The sequence below is a fragment of the Sebastes fasciatus genome, chromosome 19, assembly GCF_043250625.1.
Source record: "Sebastes fasciatus isolate fSebFas1 chromosome 19, fSebFas1.pri, whole genome shotgun sequence".
Classification (NCBI taxonomy): domain Eukaryota; kingdom Metazoa; phylum Chordata; class Actinopteri; order Perciformes; family Sebastidae; genus Sebastes; species Sebastes fasciatus.
This window is the reverse complement of record NC_133813.1, coordinates 27,822,056-27,836,962: the sequence shown is the minus strand read 5'-3', so window position 1 is coordinate 27,836,962 and position 14,907 is coordinate 27,822,056. Positions and strand designations below refer to the sequence as shown.

The following is a 14,907-nucleotide window of genomic DNA, read 5'->3' as shown; positions in this document are numbered from 1 at the left end:
CTTCAGATTAGGCTCCAGTCGTCTTGGTAGATCAACAAAACAGCCTACATACTCTCCCATCTTCTGTGCTTGTGCTTCACATCCTCTCTCCCAGTTCTTTTCTGTCGCTCACTCGCTACGTTTTCTTCTGTTGCTGGAACAGGAAAGCAGGGATTTCAAATGTTTGTGAGGCATCTCCTCCAAACTTAAAATATTGATCTAATACCATTAGGGCCTTTTTATATTTGCTCTACCTGAGAGAAGGACTCTGAAGCAACCGGTGAAAGGGGAGGTTTATTGTCATATTGCGGAGGCCAGCTATTGATGCAGGAAGAATGAAATGCTAATATTGTGCAGCTATTGATCTCACTCGGACACTCCTATGTAAAACACAGGAGGGAGCAGCGCAGCATGACTATAAGTATATGCAAATACAATGTGGCCATGCTTGTCATCTGAGTTAGATTAGAGCATCTAGCTGCTATCTGATTGGAACACTGCTTATCTTTTACACACAGAGCGAAACGCACTTATCCATGACACCGTGCTTTCATGGACACAGACAGTGCACGCATACGCAAGCCTAATGGGTACATGATCTATTGTCTCTGTCCTCCGCTATTCATTTGAGCCTCATTAAAATGTGCTTGATTACATAACTGTCTTACAATCAAAGATAACAATACAAAGAGAGCAGGCTAATGTGTAACCTAATCATGCCCTCTTATTTGATTAAAAGAAGGATCTCGTTGCTTGAGGATAGAAACACTCACAGACACCAAACATTTCTTAGGTTTTTCTTACGAGCAAACGTGAAGTGTGAAGTGAAAGGGATTAAAAGAATGTGCAAGAGAGTTTATTCATCCTATAGGGAACATTGTAATTTAATGAAATGTATTGTCTTTTAGCTGGAGACAGTAAATGTAAAACACATATTGCATGTCTAGACTGTGGCCATTACTAATTTTTTCTCAAGGACTTCTATACAATCAGACTTCTTTTTGCAACCAGAGAAGTCGCCTTGAGCTGCACTTTTGTATTGGCTTCACTTTTCAGAAGTGGAGGTTGCCACCAGACGTAAACGCAATTAAAATATGTAAATTGAGTCAGATGTGTATTTAGGTGAGAAAAGTGTAGAATTGAATTGAATTTTCACTGGATACTATGAGTTATGGGACACATAGCTAGTTTGGCAAGTGACCTTTTACAGCCATGTTCAAATATGGAGAAAAGAAGACGCTGCAGACAAAAGTCTACTCCAAGTATTTAATAAGGCCTTGCTTTCGGTCATTTATCAGAGGTGGAAGTAACAAATCCCATTTGCACTCTGTGGGTCTACTGTAACCACTGTGATTGTTTGGTATTTTTATCTGTATTTTGACTTGTTTGTTACCTCAAGTATTGTACCAAGTCACATCCCTTACAGAGCTTTTTTTTTTTTTTTTTTTTAAAGAAAGGCGCAGTAGCAACATAACGGGACGGGACCGGACCGGACTTCAGCAGTTTGTGAACATTATAAAATACAATACAGGCAAATAAGGAATGATGTCATTATGGATTCAGGTTGTCATTAGCCTTTACTGCTGTATAGGGGTTGCATCGACCTTAATGAATCGCTGGTTTAAAGCACCAACGCCACGCTAAGTGACAGGAATCAAACACACCTGTTGTTGAGTGACCAACAGGTGTAAGGCTAACATGCTAAATGCTACAGCGGTATTTTCTGGATACTTTGGGTGTGTGAGGCTTTTTCTGCTGTTTTTGGACTGTTGCTCTCTGTCACAGTTGTGACTGCGGAGATGTTAGTTCCACTGAGACGGACTGGTTCTATTATCATTATACGGTTCAGACAGGTGAGCAGCCTACAAACTCACTGGGACTCTCAACGTCCACATTGCTGCAGTAGGCAACATGGCGTTGTGTGCACATGTTCACAGCAAGTAATCAATTACTGTGCAGCTCTGTGTTTGCTTTAATCTGTACAGTATGTCTGTGGCTGCAGCTGCAGTGGACTTTTATTGTTTATAGCCTTCGTGTCTGTGTTGTGTCTGCCTTGGCCATGTTTTATTCTACTGTTAATTCTATGAGAAGTGTCAGGTGGTTTAGTGCTTACACCTGCTGCTGTCCACAACTCTTTTGATTTATAGTCATGCCGTGTCTGGTTTAGGGGAGACACCCCAGGTGGATAGGGTGACATTTTAAACTAATAGATATCAACATGAAACTTCACCAGTTAATTTTTATATTAAGGCAATTCTTTTTTGTATTATACATTTTTTATTTAAATATGCAAATGAGGCATTCTCTTATTAAATATGTGTTAATTTTCATTAATTTCCAGAACAGAAATGTTAACATTGGTTAAAACCAGGTTCAAAATTCTTGTTCCATTTTGTTGACATATTATTATTTTTTTATATACTATATTTTTCCCCTTTTTTTCTCGAGGTTGTTTTCGTATATGCAATTTACAGTTTGTGATTACAATAGTTGAGCTTAAAAACAAACACAATAGGTACACTAGCGAAAACATCAGCATTCAAAATTGAAATAAAATAAAAAATAAAAAAAGAATAGAATAAATAATAATAATAATAATAATAATAATAATAATACAAAGAGAAAAAAGTAATAATAACAATAAATAAGATAAATAAATAAGTGCTTATTTACATATTGGAGTCAAACGTTTTTACAGAGGGGAATTTGGATATCTCTTTTTATCACTCCATAAATCAGAAAATACTGAAACCACCATATGTAGTTTTGTGTACCTGTTTCTATGATTACATACTCTGATAGTTAAAATTAAAATTCATAGAGGTTGATTTTTTATTTTTTTATTTGGGAGAGTCAAAAGTGAATGAAATCACAGAAACACACATTTTTTTCTTATCTGATTGAATTAGCTTGCCTGATCATGGAGTTAGTTGTCTTGCCTCAGTAGGACAATGACGCTGACTATGTTGCTATGGAGGAAAATGCAGTTTGTGCATATACTAACCTAGCCCACTACCTCAGACAGTAGCAGTGCCTGCAAAAATATTGATAGACCACAGAACATGTAGGCTACTTGTCATAAGCCTGATCGATAAATCAGCAAGGCCCTGAAAAAAATCCATACAATTTATATCACATCAGCGAGTTGTCCTTGGGTCCGTCTGTCAACCAGAGTCATTGAGTTCTGTCAAAGAAATGTAGTGCACGGCTAAATGTGAGTTATGGTGTTGGTCTTTCCTGTGATTTTTGTACCTTTTTTATTTTGGTCCTTACTGTCTATTGTTGTAGATGCTGAACAGCTTTGTTGGTTAAAAGATTTACATCATGAGAGTACAAGACTCAGAGCTCATCTGTGAAGCAGATGAATCTCATCGCTGCTGCTTTATTGAAGGAAAGGAAAATGAAGTTGCACATTCCAAAGTCTCCCTGTCTCTTCTATCTCCCTCAAAGTGTGTAGAAATGATTCTGAATAGCATAATTTAATCAACACCAGGATGAAAAACCTGTCTCCAAAGAAGCTCTGCTAAATGGAAAACTGTGCTTGACCTGCTCCTGTCCACAGCGTGACTGTAAGCTTATCAGGCGGATGCAGTATGCAATAGCTCTATTTGTGTGTGTGTGTTTGTGTGTTAATATGTGTGGGGCGTAGTCTAATGGCACGGCGATGAGGCGACCTGGGATATGAAGCTAAGTCACTAAGACAAAAGGATCCCGACTGACAGGGTTGTGACGAACCTAACTTTAATGTGTGCATTTATTACGTGCATTTTGCACACTCACGTCCAGTGAACAGGAGCTCCGATTCCACAATATTGTAAATTAGATTATTTAAAAAATACATGGCAATGTAAGAATAATATACGTCTCATAATATTGAATATTCACCATGAATCACTCTGAAAGCACACTAGTTTTATATTCTGTTTCCAAAGTTTACATTTCAAAGAACAGAAAACCTCCAGTTTCAAGTTGCTACCAGAAGAAGCACAAACACTTTGGAGTGAACTGTATAAAATAAACTGGAATTCGTCTCATAGACGTCATTATTTTTTTAAGTAAACCCTTTCTTTGCTTTTATCAAATATGGCTGTATACATATCGCACGTTGTGTGTATCATATGATGAAACGCATTGACGCTCTTGCTGCTAAGAGGGCAAGTCCATGCAGGGATGCTTCAATGTGCTGTACCATCAAAACAGCCCACTCTGACCCACATACGCCACTCATTAGCTCAACTATGCACACAAACAACGCAGCTCACAAGAGCTGCACCAACAGGTGATCAAGGTCTTCACAGAAATGTTCTAGTGAATGTTAAACGTGTGTATCTTCTTACTGTGTGCAGTGTGAACAGATAATAGCAGAGATTGATCTGTAATGAAACTCTTGGATTACGCTCCGTGTTGATTGATGCAGTCACATTGTCTCTGTAATAGTAACCCATGTGTGAGAATTGATGGATTCCATTTCACGTGTGAAAAAAGCACATGTATTGCTTTTCTGAGATTAATGTCACCTCATCACTGGAGATGCAGGAGAATCCAATTTATGCCTGTCTCGGTTGTTTTACATTTATCTTTTCCTCACCTGATATGCACTGAAGTGCAAAAAAGTGGAGAGGATGCGGTAGTCATTACCTCAGTGGCATTTCTAATTCAGAAAAGAGTGCTTGTGTTCGCTGAGCAAAACAGTTATTTGCACGAGTTGAAAAAGCAGTTCTCTCTTCACATTCCATTTTTCTACGATATCACTTTAGAAACTGATATTCAGCTCCATTATCAAGTGAACAAACAAATACTTTCATCTTTTCTCTACCATCACAGCTGATATATTTCTTTGTGTGATTCTCCTTTCTAGATGTGCGGTGTCCATCGAGACACTGGATGTCACGTGGCCACTCCTATGATGAGCAAACTGTGTGGAACCCAAAGTACTGCGTGGTTGGCGACTGTCAGATGCTGCTTCTGAACGAGGAGGAGGTGGTGAGAGCAGACAGCACTATCTCTTGTCTGTTGTGTCCCTCTGTGTCACTATTGTGCTTCTCGTCTGTTCATCTTCATTTTTGTTTGTCCTTGTCAATTTCATTTTATTTGCTTCGGCTTTTAAGCTCTTTTCATCCATCCATTTCTCCACATACTGTAGCTGTATATTTTGATTCCAACACATCTTAAAGTTACTGTGAGGATGGTTATCAAACAGTCTCAGTGTACTACTGTAGGGACCTTACACTACTGATGCCTCTATATGACCTACATAAGTAAGGAGACCATCGGGGTCAGACCCTGCTACAGTAAAATGAGAGGTTTTCTTTCTTTTTTTAAACTCTTTTTTTATTTGAGAACAAAGAACATGAGGTCATCATGGGTGTTACAATATCAAATCACAGTACATTTTTGTAAATACATCTTAATATAAAATGTCACACTTCGATCAACGGTGTAAATACACAATCCATTTTTCCCAGTACTCAATACTTTTTTCCAATTCCAGCCTTAAAATAAATGTGAGTCTTTCACTTGATTTACAATACCCCGCCATTGTTCTAATGTTGGAGGATCAGTCTGCAACCACTTTCGCGTTATGGCTTTCTTACTACTTGCCAAGAGAATCTTTATTAAATATTTATCTTTGTGAAAAACAATTTCTGGCATTTTTCCCAAGTATAGTGTAATGAATGAGTATTTTAACTTTATTCCAATTATTTTATGGATCTCAGTTGCCACCTCTTGCCAATATGGCTGTATTTTAGGGCATGCCCAAAAAATATGGAAATGATCAGCCATTGAGGTTCAACATTGCCTCCAACAGAAGCCCCGGCTCTGCGTGTCTGTTTGCAGTGCTGTTAATTTAGGAGTAATGAAAAATCGCACTACGTTCTTCCATCCAAACTCCCTCCAGGATCCCGAGTTTGTAGTAGTGGCCTGAGTCTCACATATTTCTGTCCAGTCCTCCTCTGTTATTTAGTTTGGAGACCAACTTTTTACTTCTCTCTTTTGTATATGCATCAGAGAATATAGTAATCAAATTGTAATTGTTTGTTTTTATGCTTTGTATTTTTTTCTTAAAGTAATCTCTAACTTGCAGGTACCTGAAAAAGTCCTGCTTTTCCAGTCCAAATGTATCTGCTAAATCCTGATAGCTCTGTAGTTGACCTTTTGAGGTGACTGAACAGAAAGACGTGATACCTCTCCCAACCCACAGTTTAAATCTCCCATCCAACATTGCAGGCTCAAATCCTGGATCATACGCTACCCAACCCAAGACCCCCGGATGTTTCTCCAATTGTAATTTCTTCAGCAGCCTAAACCACAGCTTAACTGAAAATAGGGTCCACTGGTTTAATCTGTTATAACTCCTTTCAGCCTGACTTCTGTTACCTAGTGTTGACTGTATTGGAGTATCTATCTGTTTTATTTCCAATGTCTTCCATTTGGATTCATAGTTTGGTGCACACCAACACACTAAAGGTTTCAATTGGGCAGCGTAATAATAATCCTGTAGGCATGGTAGGGCTCTCCCTCCCTTCCCCTTTGACAATTGTAGTGTCTTGAACTTTACCCGAGGTCTCCTGCTGTTCCAGATGAACCTCGAAATCATCCCATCCCATTCGTTAAATTGTTTTTGGGGTACTTCCAAAGGCAATGACTGGAAAAGACAGAGTAACCGCGGTAACCTGTTCATTTTAATTATTTCTATTCTACTACTCATGTCTAATGGGAGCAACGTCCATCTAGAAATATCTGATTTTATCTCTTTATTGATAGGACCGTAATTGCTTTCAAAGAGTTTTGACATGTCTTTTGTTAAGTTTATTCCCAAATATTTTATTGAGGGGGAGTTCCATTTAAAGTGATATTTCCTTCTCATATCTTGAGGGGGTATAAAATTAAAAGTGAGAGCTTGAGTTTTTTGGATATTTAATTTATATCCAGAGTATGAATTATATGTTTTTAGAAGGCTCATCAATTTAGGAATACTAGATTCAGGGCTCGCAAGGACATCATCAGCAAACATACAGATCTTATGTTCTTCCCCTGTGATTGTAATCCCTTTTATCTCCAAGTCCTCTCTAACTAGCAAGGGCAAGGGGTTCAATATACAATGCAAACAGAGCAGGGCTCAAGGGACACCCCTGGCGCGTCCCTCTTTCTAGTTGGATTGTTTGCGACAGGTGTCCGTTAACCTTAATCTTGGCTATTGGACAGGAATGTAGCGCTTTAATACACTTAATAAAACCATCCTTAAAGCCAAACCTGGCAAGCACCCTGTACAGATATTCCCAACCCACTGAGTCAAATGCCTTTTCGGCATCAAGGCTGACCAGCATTGCATTTATATTTTCTGTTGTAATATGGCTCATAACTTGTAATGTTCTCCTTAAATTATCCTGTGTCTGTCTGTTTTGTATGAAACCTGTTTGGTCTAGATCTACCAACTCAGGTAAGATGACCTCTAGCCTCTTAGATAGGATTGAAGCAAATCATTTATAGTCTACATTTAGGACTGATATTGGTCTATATGAACTGCATTCCTTTTTATCTTTTCCCTCTTTTGGAATTATTGAGATGACTGCTTCTCTCCATGATTGCGGGGCTTCTCCTGTTCTCAATGTATGATTAAAACAGTTAAGCAGTATAGGTATTATTTGTGGTCTAAATGCTTTATACCATTCAGACGGGTATCCGTCTGTGCCCGGTGCCTTACTTGATTTCAACCTTGAGATAGCTCTGTCCAATTCTTCTGCTGTTATGTCAGCCATCATTGCTTCATTCTGTTGTTCTCCTATAGATGGTAAATCCAATGAGTTTAGAAATCTCTCCATTGCTAGTGTATCTGCCCTTGCCGGTTGGGTATAAAGATCTTTGTAGTATAGTTCAAAGGATTGTTGAATGTTTTCTATGTCACTGCAGACTTTTTGTGTTGTAGGATTCCTGATTTTGTAGATTGTATTCTTTGCCTGTTGTTTTCGTATTCTCCAGGAGAGGAGTTTCATTGCTTTAGGTCCTGTCTCGTAGTATTTTTGTTTGACAAACTTGAGTTGCTTTTCTATTTCCTCATCATATATCCCATTTATTTCTTGTTTAACTTTGTTTAATCTCGTCAATATTTGTGGGTCTCTTTGTTTTGTATGTCTGATCTCTAAGGACTTCATTTCTTCTTGTAAATCGGTTAATCTTTTCTGTTTTTCCTTTTTCCGGAAAGCTGTGACTGCGATAATTTTACCTCGAATCACAGCCTTTCCTGCGTCCCATAGAGTATTTGGGGAAACTTCTCCATTGTCATTATTTTGAAGATACATTTCAAATTCGTTCTGAATCTGTTTCTGGACTGTTTTGTCATTTAAAATACTTGTGTTGAGTCTCCAGAGTGTATTTTTTTGTTGATTAACTAGATGTATAGATAAGTATACTCCTGAATGGTCGGATACATCCCTAATCCCTATATTACAATTTTTAATTCTATGTCTGTCTGATTTATACATAAATAAATAATCAATTCTTGAGTACATAGAGTGGCATGAGGAGTAGTAAGTATATTGTCTTTCCGATGGATGAAACTCTCTCCACACATCAATCATACCCAGTTCCTTGAGCATCCGTTGGACCACTGTGGCATTTGGATGTTTCTTTTGGGATGGGTTAGTTGTATCCAGTTTAGGATTAATTTGAACGTTCAAATCTCCACCACATATTAGAGTACCATATGATTCTGTGGCTATCAAGTTAAATATCTTCTTAAAAAAGGATTTGTTACTTCCTGGCGGAGCATATACATTAAATAGTGTTACCTCTTTATTATCTAGTTTTCCCCTGACTAGGACATATCTCCCCTCCTTATCCCTGATTTCAGACATAAATTCAAAATTTACTGAGTTTGGGATCAGAATAGCCACACCCCTCCTCCTTCCAGATTTATGTGATGAGTAGTAAGTATTTTGGAATCCAAGTTTTTTCAGTTTATCATGTTCTGGTGGAGAGAGGTGGGTTTCCTGCCAATATATTACCTGCATCCTTTCTCGTTTCATTTTAGCAATGATTTTACTCCTTTTAATCGGATTATGCAACCCATTGACATTAAGTGTAACTATCCTGTAGTCCTGATACTGCATGTGTTTAATTCAAATCCTGTGCACTTGTGTAACCTTACCCATGACATCCTAGTAAATACAATGAACAATGTATATGAACCATCATAATAGAACAAGAACATACAACAAAGAAAAGAAAAAGACTTCCAAGTCCGAGGTTTGAATAAAGCCTCAAATTGAGAGGGAATCCTTGAGTCCATCAAGGGCCTCCCCTCAGTGCAAAAGAAAATACTCTGCACAGGTAATGTTCAGAACTGTTTCCAGTCGGCCGGTATAAAGATTCAACTTAGGCAGGCTCCAGGAGAAATTATATCAAGTGTCTTAATAAACTGGTTGAAACTAAAATAGCAGAGTGACCTCTTAGTTTAAAACAATATGACTTTGTCTCTGTTGTTTAGTGGCCCAGTGTTAATGCCACGATATCACTGTCAGTCTACTCATAACTGGGCCGTCCATTGTAATTTCGAGGTCGGATTTTACATTTATTTTATCAGTCATTCAGGTGACTCATCGTGGAGGTGTATGGCTCCGTCCACTTACCGATAAGCCCCGTTATAATTACCCTCAACGTATCACTCGTCAGCGGCGAGTATTCCCGGGGGGTTGCGTTGAAAACTCTGTAGTCTCTCCCGTATCTGCTCTCGGTCCACAGCCCGGCGGCCCGCACCTGCCTTCTCCCACGTTGCTAGTCTCCGCTGTTTCACCGCTGCAGAGTCGGGCTCCTTGACGGGTCCTATGGAGAATCCCCTCTTCTTCAAGTCTTTCGCCGCTTCTACCGCGCTCTCATAGGTGTGGGTACCGCTGTCAAAAAACACCTTCAGTTTGGCTGGATGTGGCGTTTGGAAACGGATTCCTTTAGCTTTAAGTTCCTTCAGTATTTCCACATATGCCTTTCTTTTCTTGAAAATGTCGGAGGGATAATCTTGATCAAAATAGATCCTCTTCCCGTCGTAACGGACATCTTTCTTTCTCCAAGCAGTATGCATTATCTGCTCTTTCATTCTGAACTCGAGGAAGCAGATCACCAATGATCTTGGTGGTGCATCGTTTGGAGGCTTTGGAGCGAGAGCCCGGTGGCAGCGCTGTATTCCGAGGTCCATCTCCGCTATCGGCGGGCCAAGCTCTGACTTTATAAGCTTTGTCACAAACTCCGGTAGGTTGTTCCCCTCAGATCCCTCCGGCACGCCGTATATGCGGAGGTTGTTGCGGCGAGAGCGAGCTTCCAAATCAGTTAACTTAGCCTGCAGAGCCTCTTGAGTTTCCATCATCTGAATAAGTGCCTCTCTCACCGCTGCGTCCCATTCTTCAATACCGGCGATGCGTTGTTCCGCCTCCGCCACTCTGACTTTGGTGGCCTGCAGGTCACCTGTAGCTTCTTTGAGTTTCTGGTTGATTTCTCCCCTAAACTCTTTCAACTCTTTCTTTATGTCTTCACAAAACGAGAGTTGGAATTCACTCATATCACTTTTCAGATCAGATCTGAGCGCTCGGATCTCATTGTAGATAGCCTGCATGTCCGAGCTAGCTACCGCCTCGTTAGCTTTCCCCGCCTCGCCGTTGTTGCCGTGACTTTCTTCATCGCCGTAGTTTTCCTCTGCTAATTCACCTTTCTCGCGTCTGGAGCCTGTTTTGCCTTTACCCTTTTTTTGCTTTTCCCCTTCCATGTTATACTTCAGTTTAATTTTATGTCTCAGCTATTTTTCTAAGGGGATTAAAACTGACCGATTGGGAGAGGTTCTTTCAAGCAGCCATCTGCTTCAGCGCCACACCGGAAGTCCCCCAAATGAGAGGTTTTCTAAAGGGACTCTGGTGCTTGGAAACGAGAGTTACAGATGTAACTACGGTTCTATGAATTCTGGATGACCGCCAGAGGACGAAGCTTTAGCACTGGATATCTCCATCTTGCATATGCGCAGGTCGAGTAATTATACCAACAAAGTCACCTGTGACCATGTGGTGACGTATATAAACTGGGAAGGAAAGGTTCGGAAACTTGTGTTTGGTGGATTATTTCTCTGTTGTTACAATGCTAATTGGCATTGTATTTTACATCATTGGAAAGCCTGTTTATTTACCTTCACAATGATGTCCAACTTGTAAGGATCATGCATTTGTGGGATGAGCAGCACATATTGCACAAGACATATTGAATACAATGTCAGGAGTTCTCCGGGAACCATCACCTTAACGTGGTGGAGAGGTTTGTGTGTCCCTATGACCCTGAGGGCTGTGTTGTCTGGAGCCTCGTGCTCCTGGTAGGGTCTCCCATGGCAAATTGGTCTTAGGTGAGGGGCCGGACTAAGAATGGTTCACAAAAACCCCAATGACGACACGAGGCAGAGGAGGAGTTACCCGGCCCGGAGGAAGCCCGGGGCCCACGTCTGGAGCCAGGCCCAGACGGAGGGCCCGTCAACGAGCGTCTGGTGGCCGGGCTTGCCACGGAGCCCGGCCGGGGATACCCCGAAGAAGGAACGTGGCACCCCCCTCCTCTCCATCCTGTGGGCTCACCACCTGCGGGAAGAACCGCTTGGGTCGGGTGCGCTGCCACACGGGTGGCAGTGAAGGCCAGGGACCTCGACGGACTGGACCCAGGCAGCAGAGGCTGGCTCTGGGGACGTGGAACGTCACCTCTCTGTGGGGGAAGGAGCCGGAGCTTGTGCGGGAGGTGGAGCGCTATCAGTTGGATCTGGTAGGGCTTACCTCTACGCACAGCCTCGGTTCTGGAACCGTACTCTTGGATAGGGGTTGGACTCTATTCTTCTCTGGAGTTGCCCATGGTGTGAGGCGCCGGGCGGGTGTGGGGATACTCACAAATCCCCGGCTGAGTGCCGCTATGTTGGAGTTTACCCCGGTGGACGAGAGGGTCGCCTCCCTACGCCTTCGGGTTATGGGGGGGGAAACTCTGACTGTTGTTTGTGCGTATGCACCAAACAGCAGTTCGGAGTATTCGGCCTTCTTGGAGACCCTGAATGGAGTCCTGTATGGGGCTCCAGTAGGGGACTCCATAGTTCTCCTGGGAGACTTCAACGCGCACGTGGGCAACGATGGAGACACCTGGAGTGGCGTGATTGGGAGGAACGGCCTCCCTGATCTAAACCCGAGTGGTCGTTTGTTGTTGGACTTCTGTGCTAGTCATGGATTGTCCATAACGAACACCATGTTCGAACATAAGGATGCTCATAAGTGTACGTGGTACCAGAGCACCCTAGGCCGAAGGTCGATGATCGATTTTGTAATCGTATCATCTGATCTGAGGCCGCATGTTTTGGACACTCGGGTGAAGAGAGGGGCGGAGCTGTCAACTGATCACCATCTGGTGGTGAGTTGGGTCAGAGGGTGGGGGAAGACTCTGGACACACTTGGTAAGCCCAAACGCGTAGTGAGGGTGAACTGGGAACGTCTGGAGGAGGCCCCTGTCCGAGAGATCTTCAACTCACACCTCCGGCGGAGCTTTTCTGGCATCCCTGTGGAGGTTGGGGGCATTGAACCCGAGTGGACGATGTTCAAAGCTTCCATTGCTGAAGCTACGGCGGTGAGCTGTGGTTTTAAGGTCTTAGGTGCCTCAAGGGGCGGCAACCCTCGAACACCGTGGTGGACACCGGTGGTCAGGGAAGCCGTCCGACTGAAGAAGGAGGCCTTCCGGGATATGTTATCTCGGAGGTCTCCGGAGGCAGTTGCAGGGTACCGACGGGCCCGAAGAGCAGCAGCCACTGCCGGGACGGAGGCAAAGCAGCGGGTGTGGGAGGAGTTCGGAGCAGCCATGGAGAAGGACTTTCGGTCGGCACCAAAGTGCTTCTGGAAAACCATCCGGCACCTTAGGAGGGGGAAACGGGGAACCATCCAAGCTGTGTACAGTAAGGATGGGACACTGTTGACCTCAACTGAGGAGGTAATCGGGCGGTGGAAGGAGCACTTTGAGGAACTTCTGAATCCGACCAATACGCCCTCTATGGTAGAGGCAGAGCTGGAAGCTGATGGGGGACCATCATCAATTACCCTGGTGGAAGTCACTGAGGTAGTCAAACAACTCCACAGTGGCAAAGCCCCGGGGGTTGATGAGATCCGCCCAGAAATGTTGAAGGCTCTGGGTGGGGAGGGGCTGTCTTGGATGACACGTCTCTTCAACACCGCGTGGAAGTCGGTGACAGTGCCTAAGGAGTGGCAGACCGGGGTGGTGGTTCCCCTTTTCAAAAAGGGGGACCAGAGAGTGTGTGCCAATTACAGGGGTATCACACTGCTCAGCCTCCCTGGTAAAGTCTACTCCAAGGTGCTGGAAAGGAGGGTTCGGCCGATAGTCGAACCTCAGATCGAAGAGGAACAATGCGGATTCCGTCCTGGCCGTGGAACAACGGACCAGCTCTTCACTCTCGCAAGGATCCTGGAGGGGGCCTGGGAGTATGCCCATCCAGTCTACATGTGTTTTGTGGACTTGGAGAAGGCATATGACCGGGTCCCCCGGGAGATACTGTGGGGGGTGCTGCGGGAGTATGGGGTGAGGGGGGCACTTCTCAGGGCCATCCAATCCCTGTACGCCCAAAGCGAGAGCTGTGTTCGGATCCTCGGCAGTAAGTCGGACTCGTTTCCGGTGGGGGTTGGCCTCCGCCAGGGCTGCGCTCTGTCACCAATCCTGTTCGTGATATTCATGGACAGGATATCGAGGCGTAGTCGGGTGGAGGAGGGTTTGCAGATCGGTGTGCTGAGGATCTCATCGCTGCTTTTTGCAGATGATGTGGTCCTGTTGGCATCATCGGTCTGCGACCTCCAGCACTCACTGGATCGGTTCGCAGCCGAGTGACGCAGTCGGGATGAGAATCAGCACCTCTAAATCTGAGGCCATGGTTCTCAGCAGGAAACCGATGGATTGCCTACTCCGGGTAGGGAATGAGTCCTTACCCCAAGTGAAGGAGTTTAAGTATCTCGGGGTCTTGTTCGCGAGTGAGGGGACGATGGAACGTGAGATTGGTCGGAGAATCGGAGCAGCAGGGGTGGTATTGCATTCGCTTTACCGCACCGTTGTGACGAAAAGAGAGCTGAGCCGGAAGGCAAAGCTCTCGATCTACCGGTCAATCTTCGTTCCTACTCTCACCTATGGTCATGAGGGTTGGGTCATGACCGAAAGAACGAGGTCGCGGGTGCAAGCGGCCGAAATGGGTTTCCTCAGGAGGGTGGCTGGCGTCTCCCTTAGAGATGGGGTAAGAAGCTCAGTCATCCGTGAGGGACTCGGAGTAGAGTCCTTGCTCCTTTGCGTCGAAAGGAGCCAGTTGAGGTGGTTCGGGCATCTAGCACGGATGCCTCCTGGGCGCCTCCCTTGGGAGGTGTTCCAGGCACGACCAGCTGGGAGGAGACCACGGGGAAGACCCAGGACTAGGTGGAGAGATTATATCTCTACTCTGGCCTGGGAACGCCTCGGGATCCCCCAGTCAGAGCTGGTTAATGTGGCCCGGGTAAGGGAAGTTTGGGGTCCCCTGCTGGAGCTGTTGCCCCCGCGACCCGATCCCGGTTAAGCGGTTGAAGATGGATGGATGGATGTCAGGAGGCTGGGGTTAAAGTATTATTTGGTTAAAGTGAATACTGTTGGATACTGTTTTGTTAAATTTAACTTGTGATCTCTCCCTTTTTGCAAAATTGTTCCAACAGAAACCACTAATGAATATAAACAAGAAGGTTTTAATACAGACATATGCTGCAGGGACTACAAGAAGAATCATCATATTGGTGTGATTGTATGCATCAAAGGGTTAAATTGAGCATTTATGAAGTGCTTAAAGGCAGGGTCTGAAATTAGCACCCGCCACCTGCCAAATGTGGGTAAATTGTTGGCACTTTGGCAGGCAGGAAA

At 43.7% G+C, this 14,907-nt stretch overlaps 1 protein-coding gene across 5 annotated transcripts in view; it reads left to right on the top strand.

The window, feature by feature from the left end:
• dab2ipb (DAB2 interacting protein b) overlaps positions 1-14,907 on the top strand; it is a 232,381-nt gene that overhangs the window by 13,525 nt on the left and 203,949 nt on the right. For all 5 annotated transcript variants that reach the window (XM_074616866.1, XM_074616865.1, XM_074616864.1 and 2 more), the window contains exon 2: positions 4,838-4,962. In XM_074616866.1, coding sequence (XP_074472967.1) covers positions 4,838-4,962 — 125 coding nt within the window. The remainder of the gene's footprint in view (positions 1-4,837; positions 4,963-14,907) is intronic.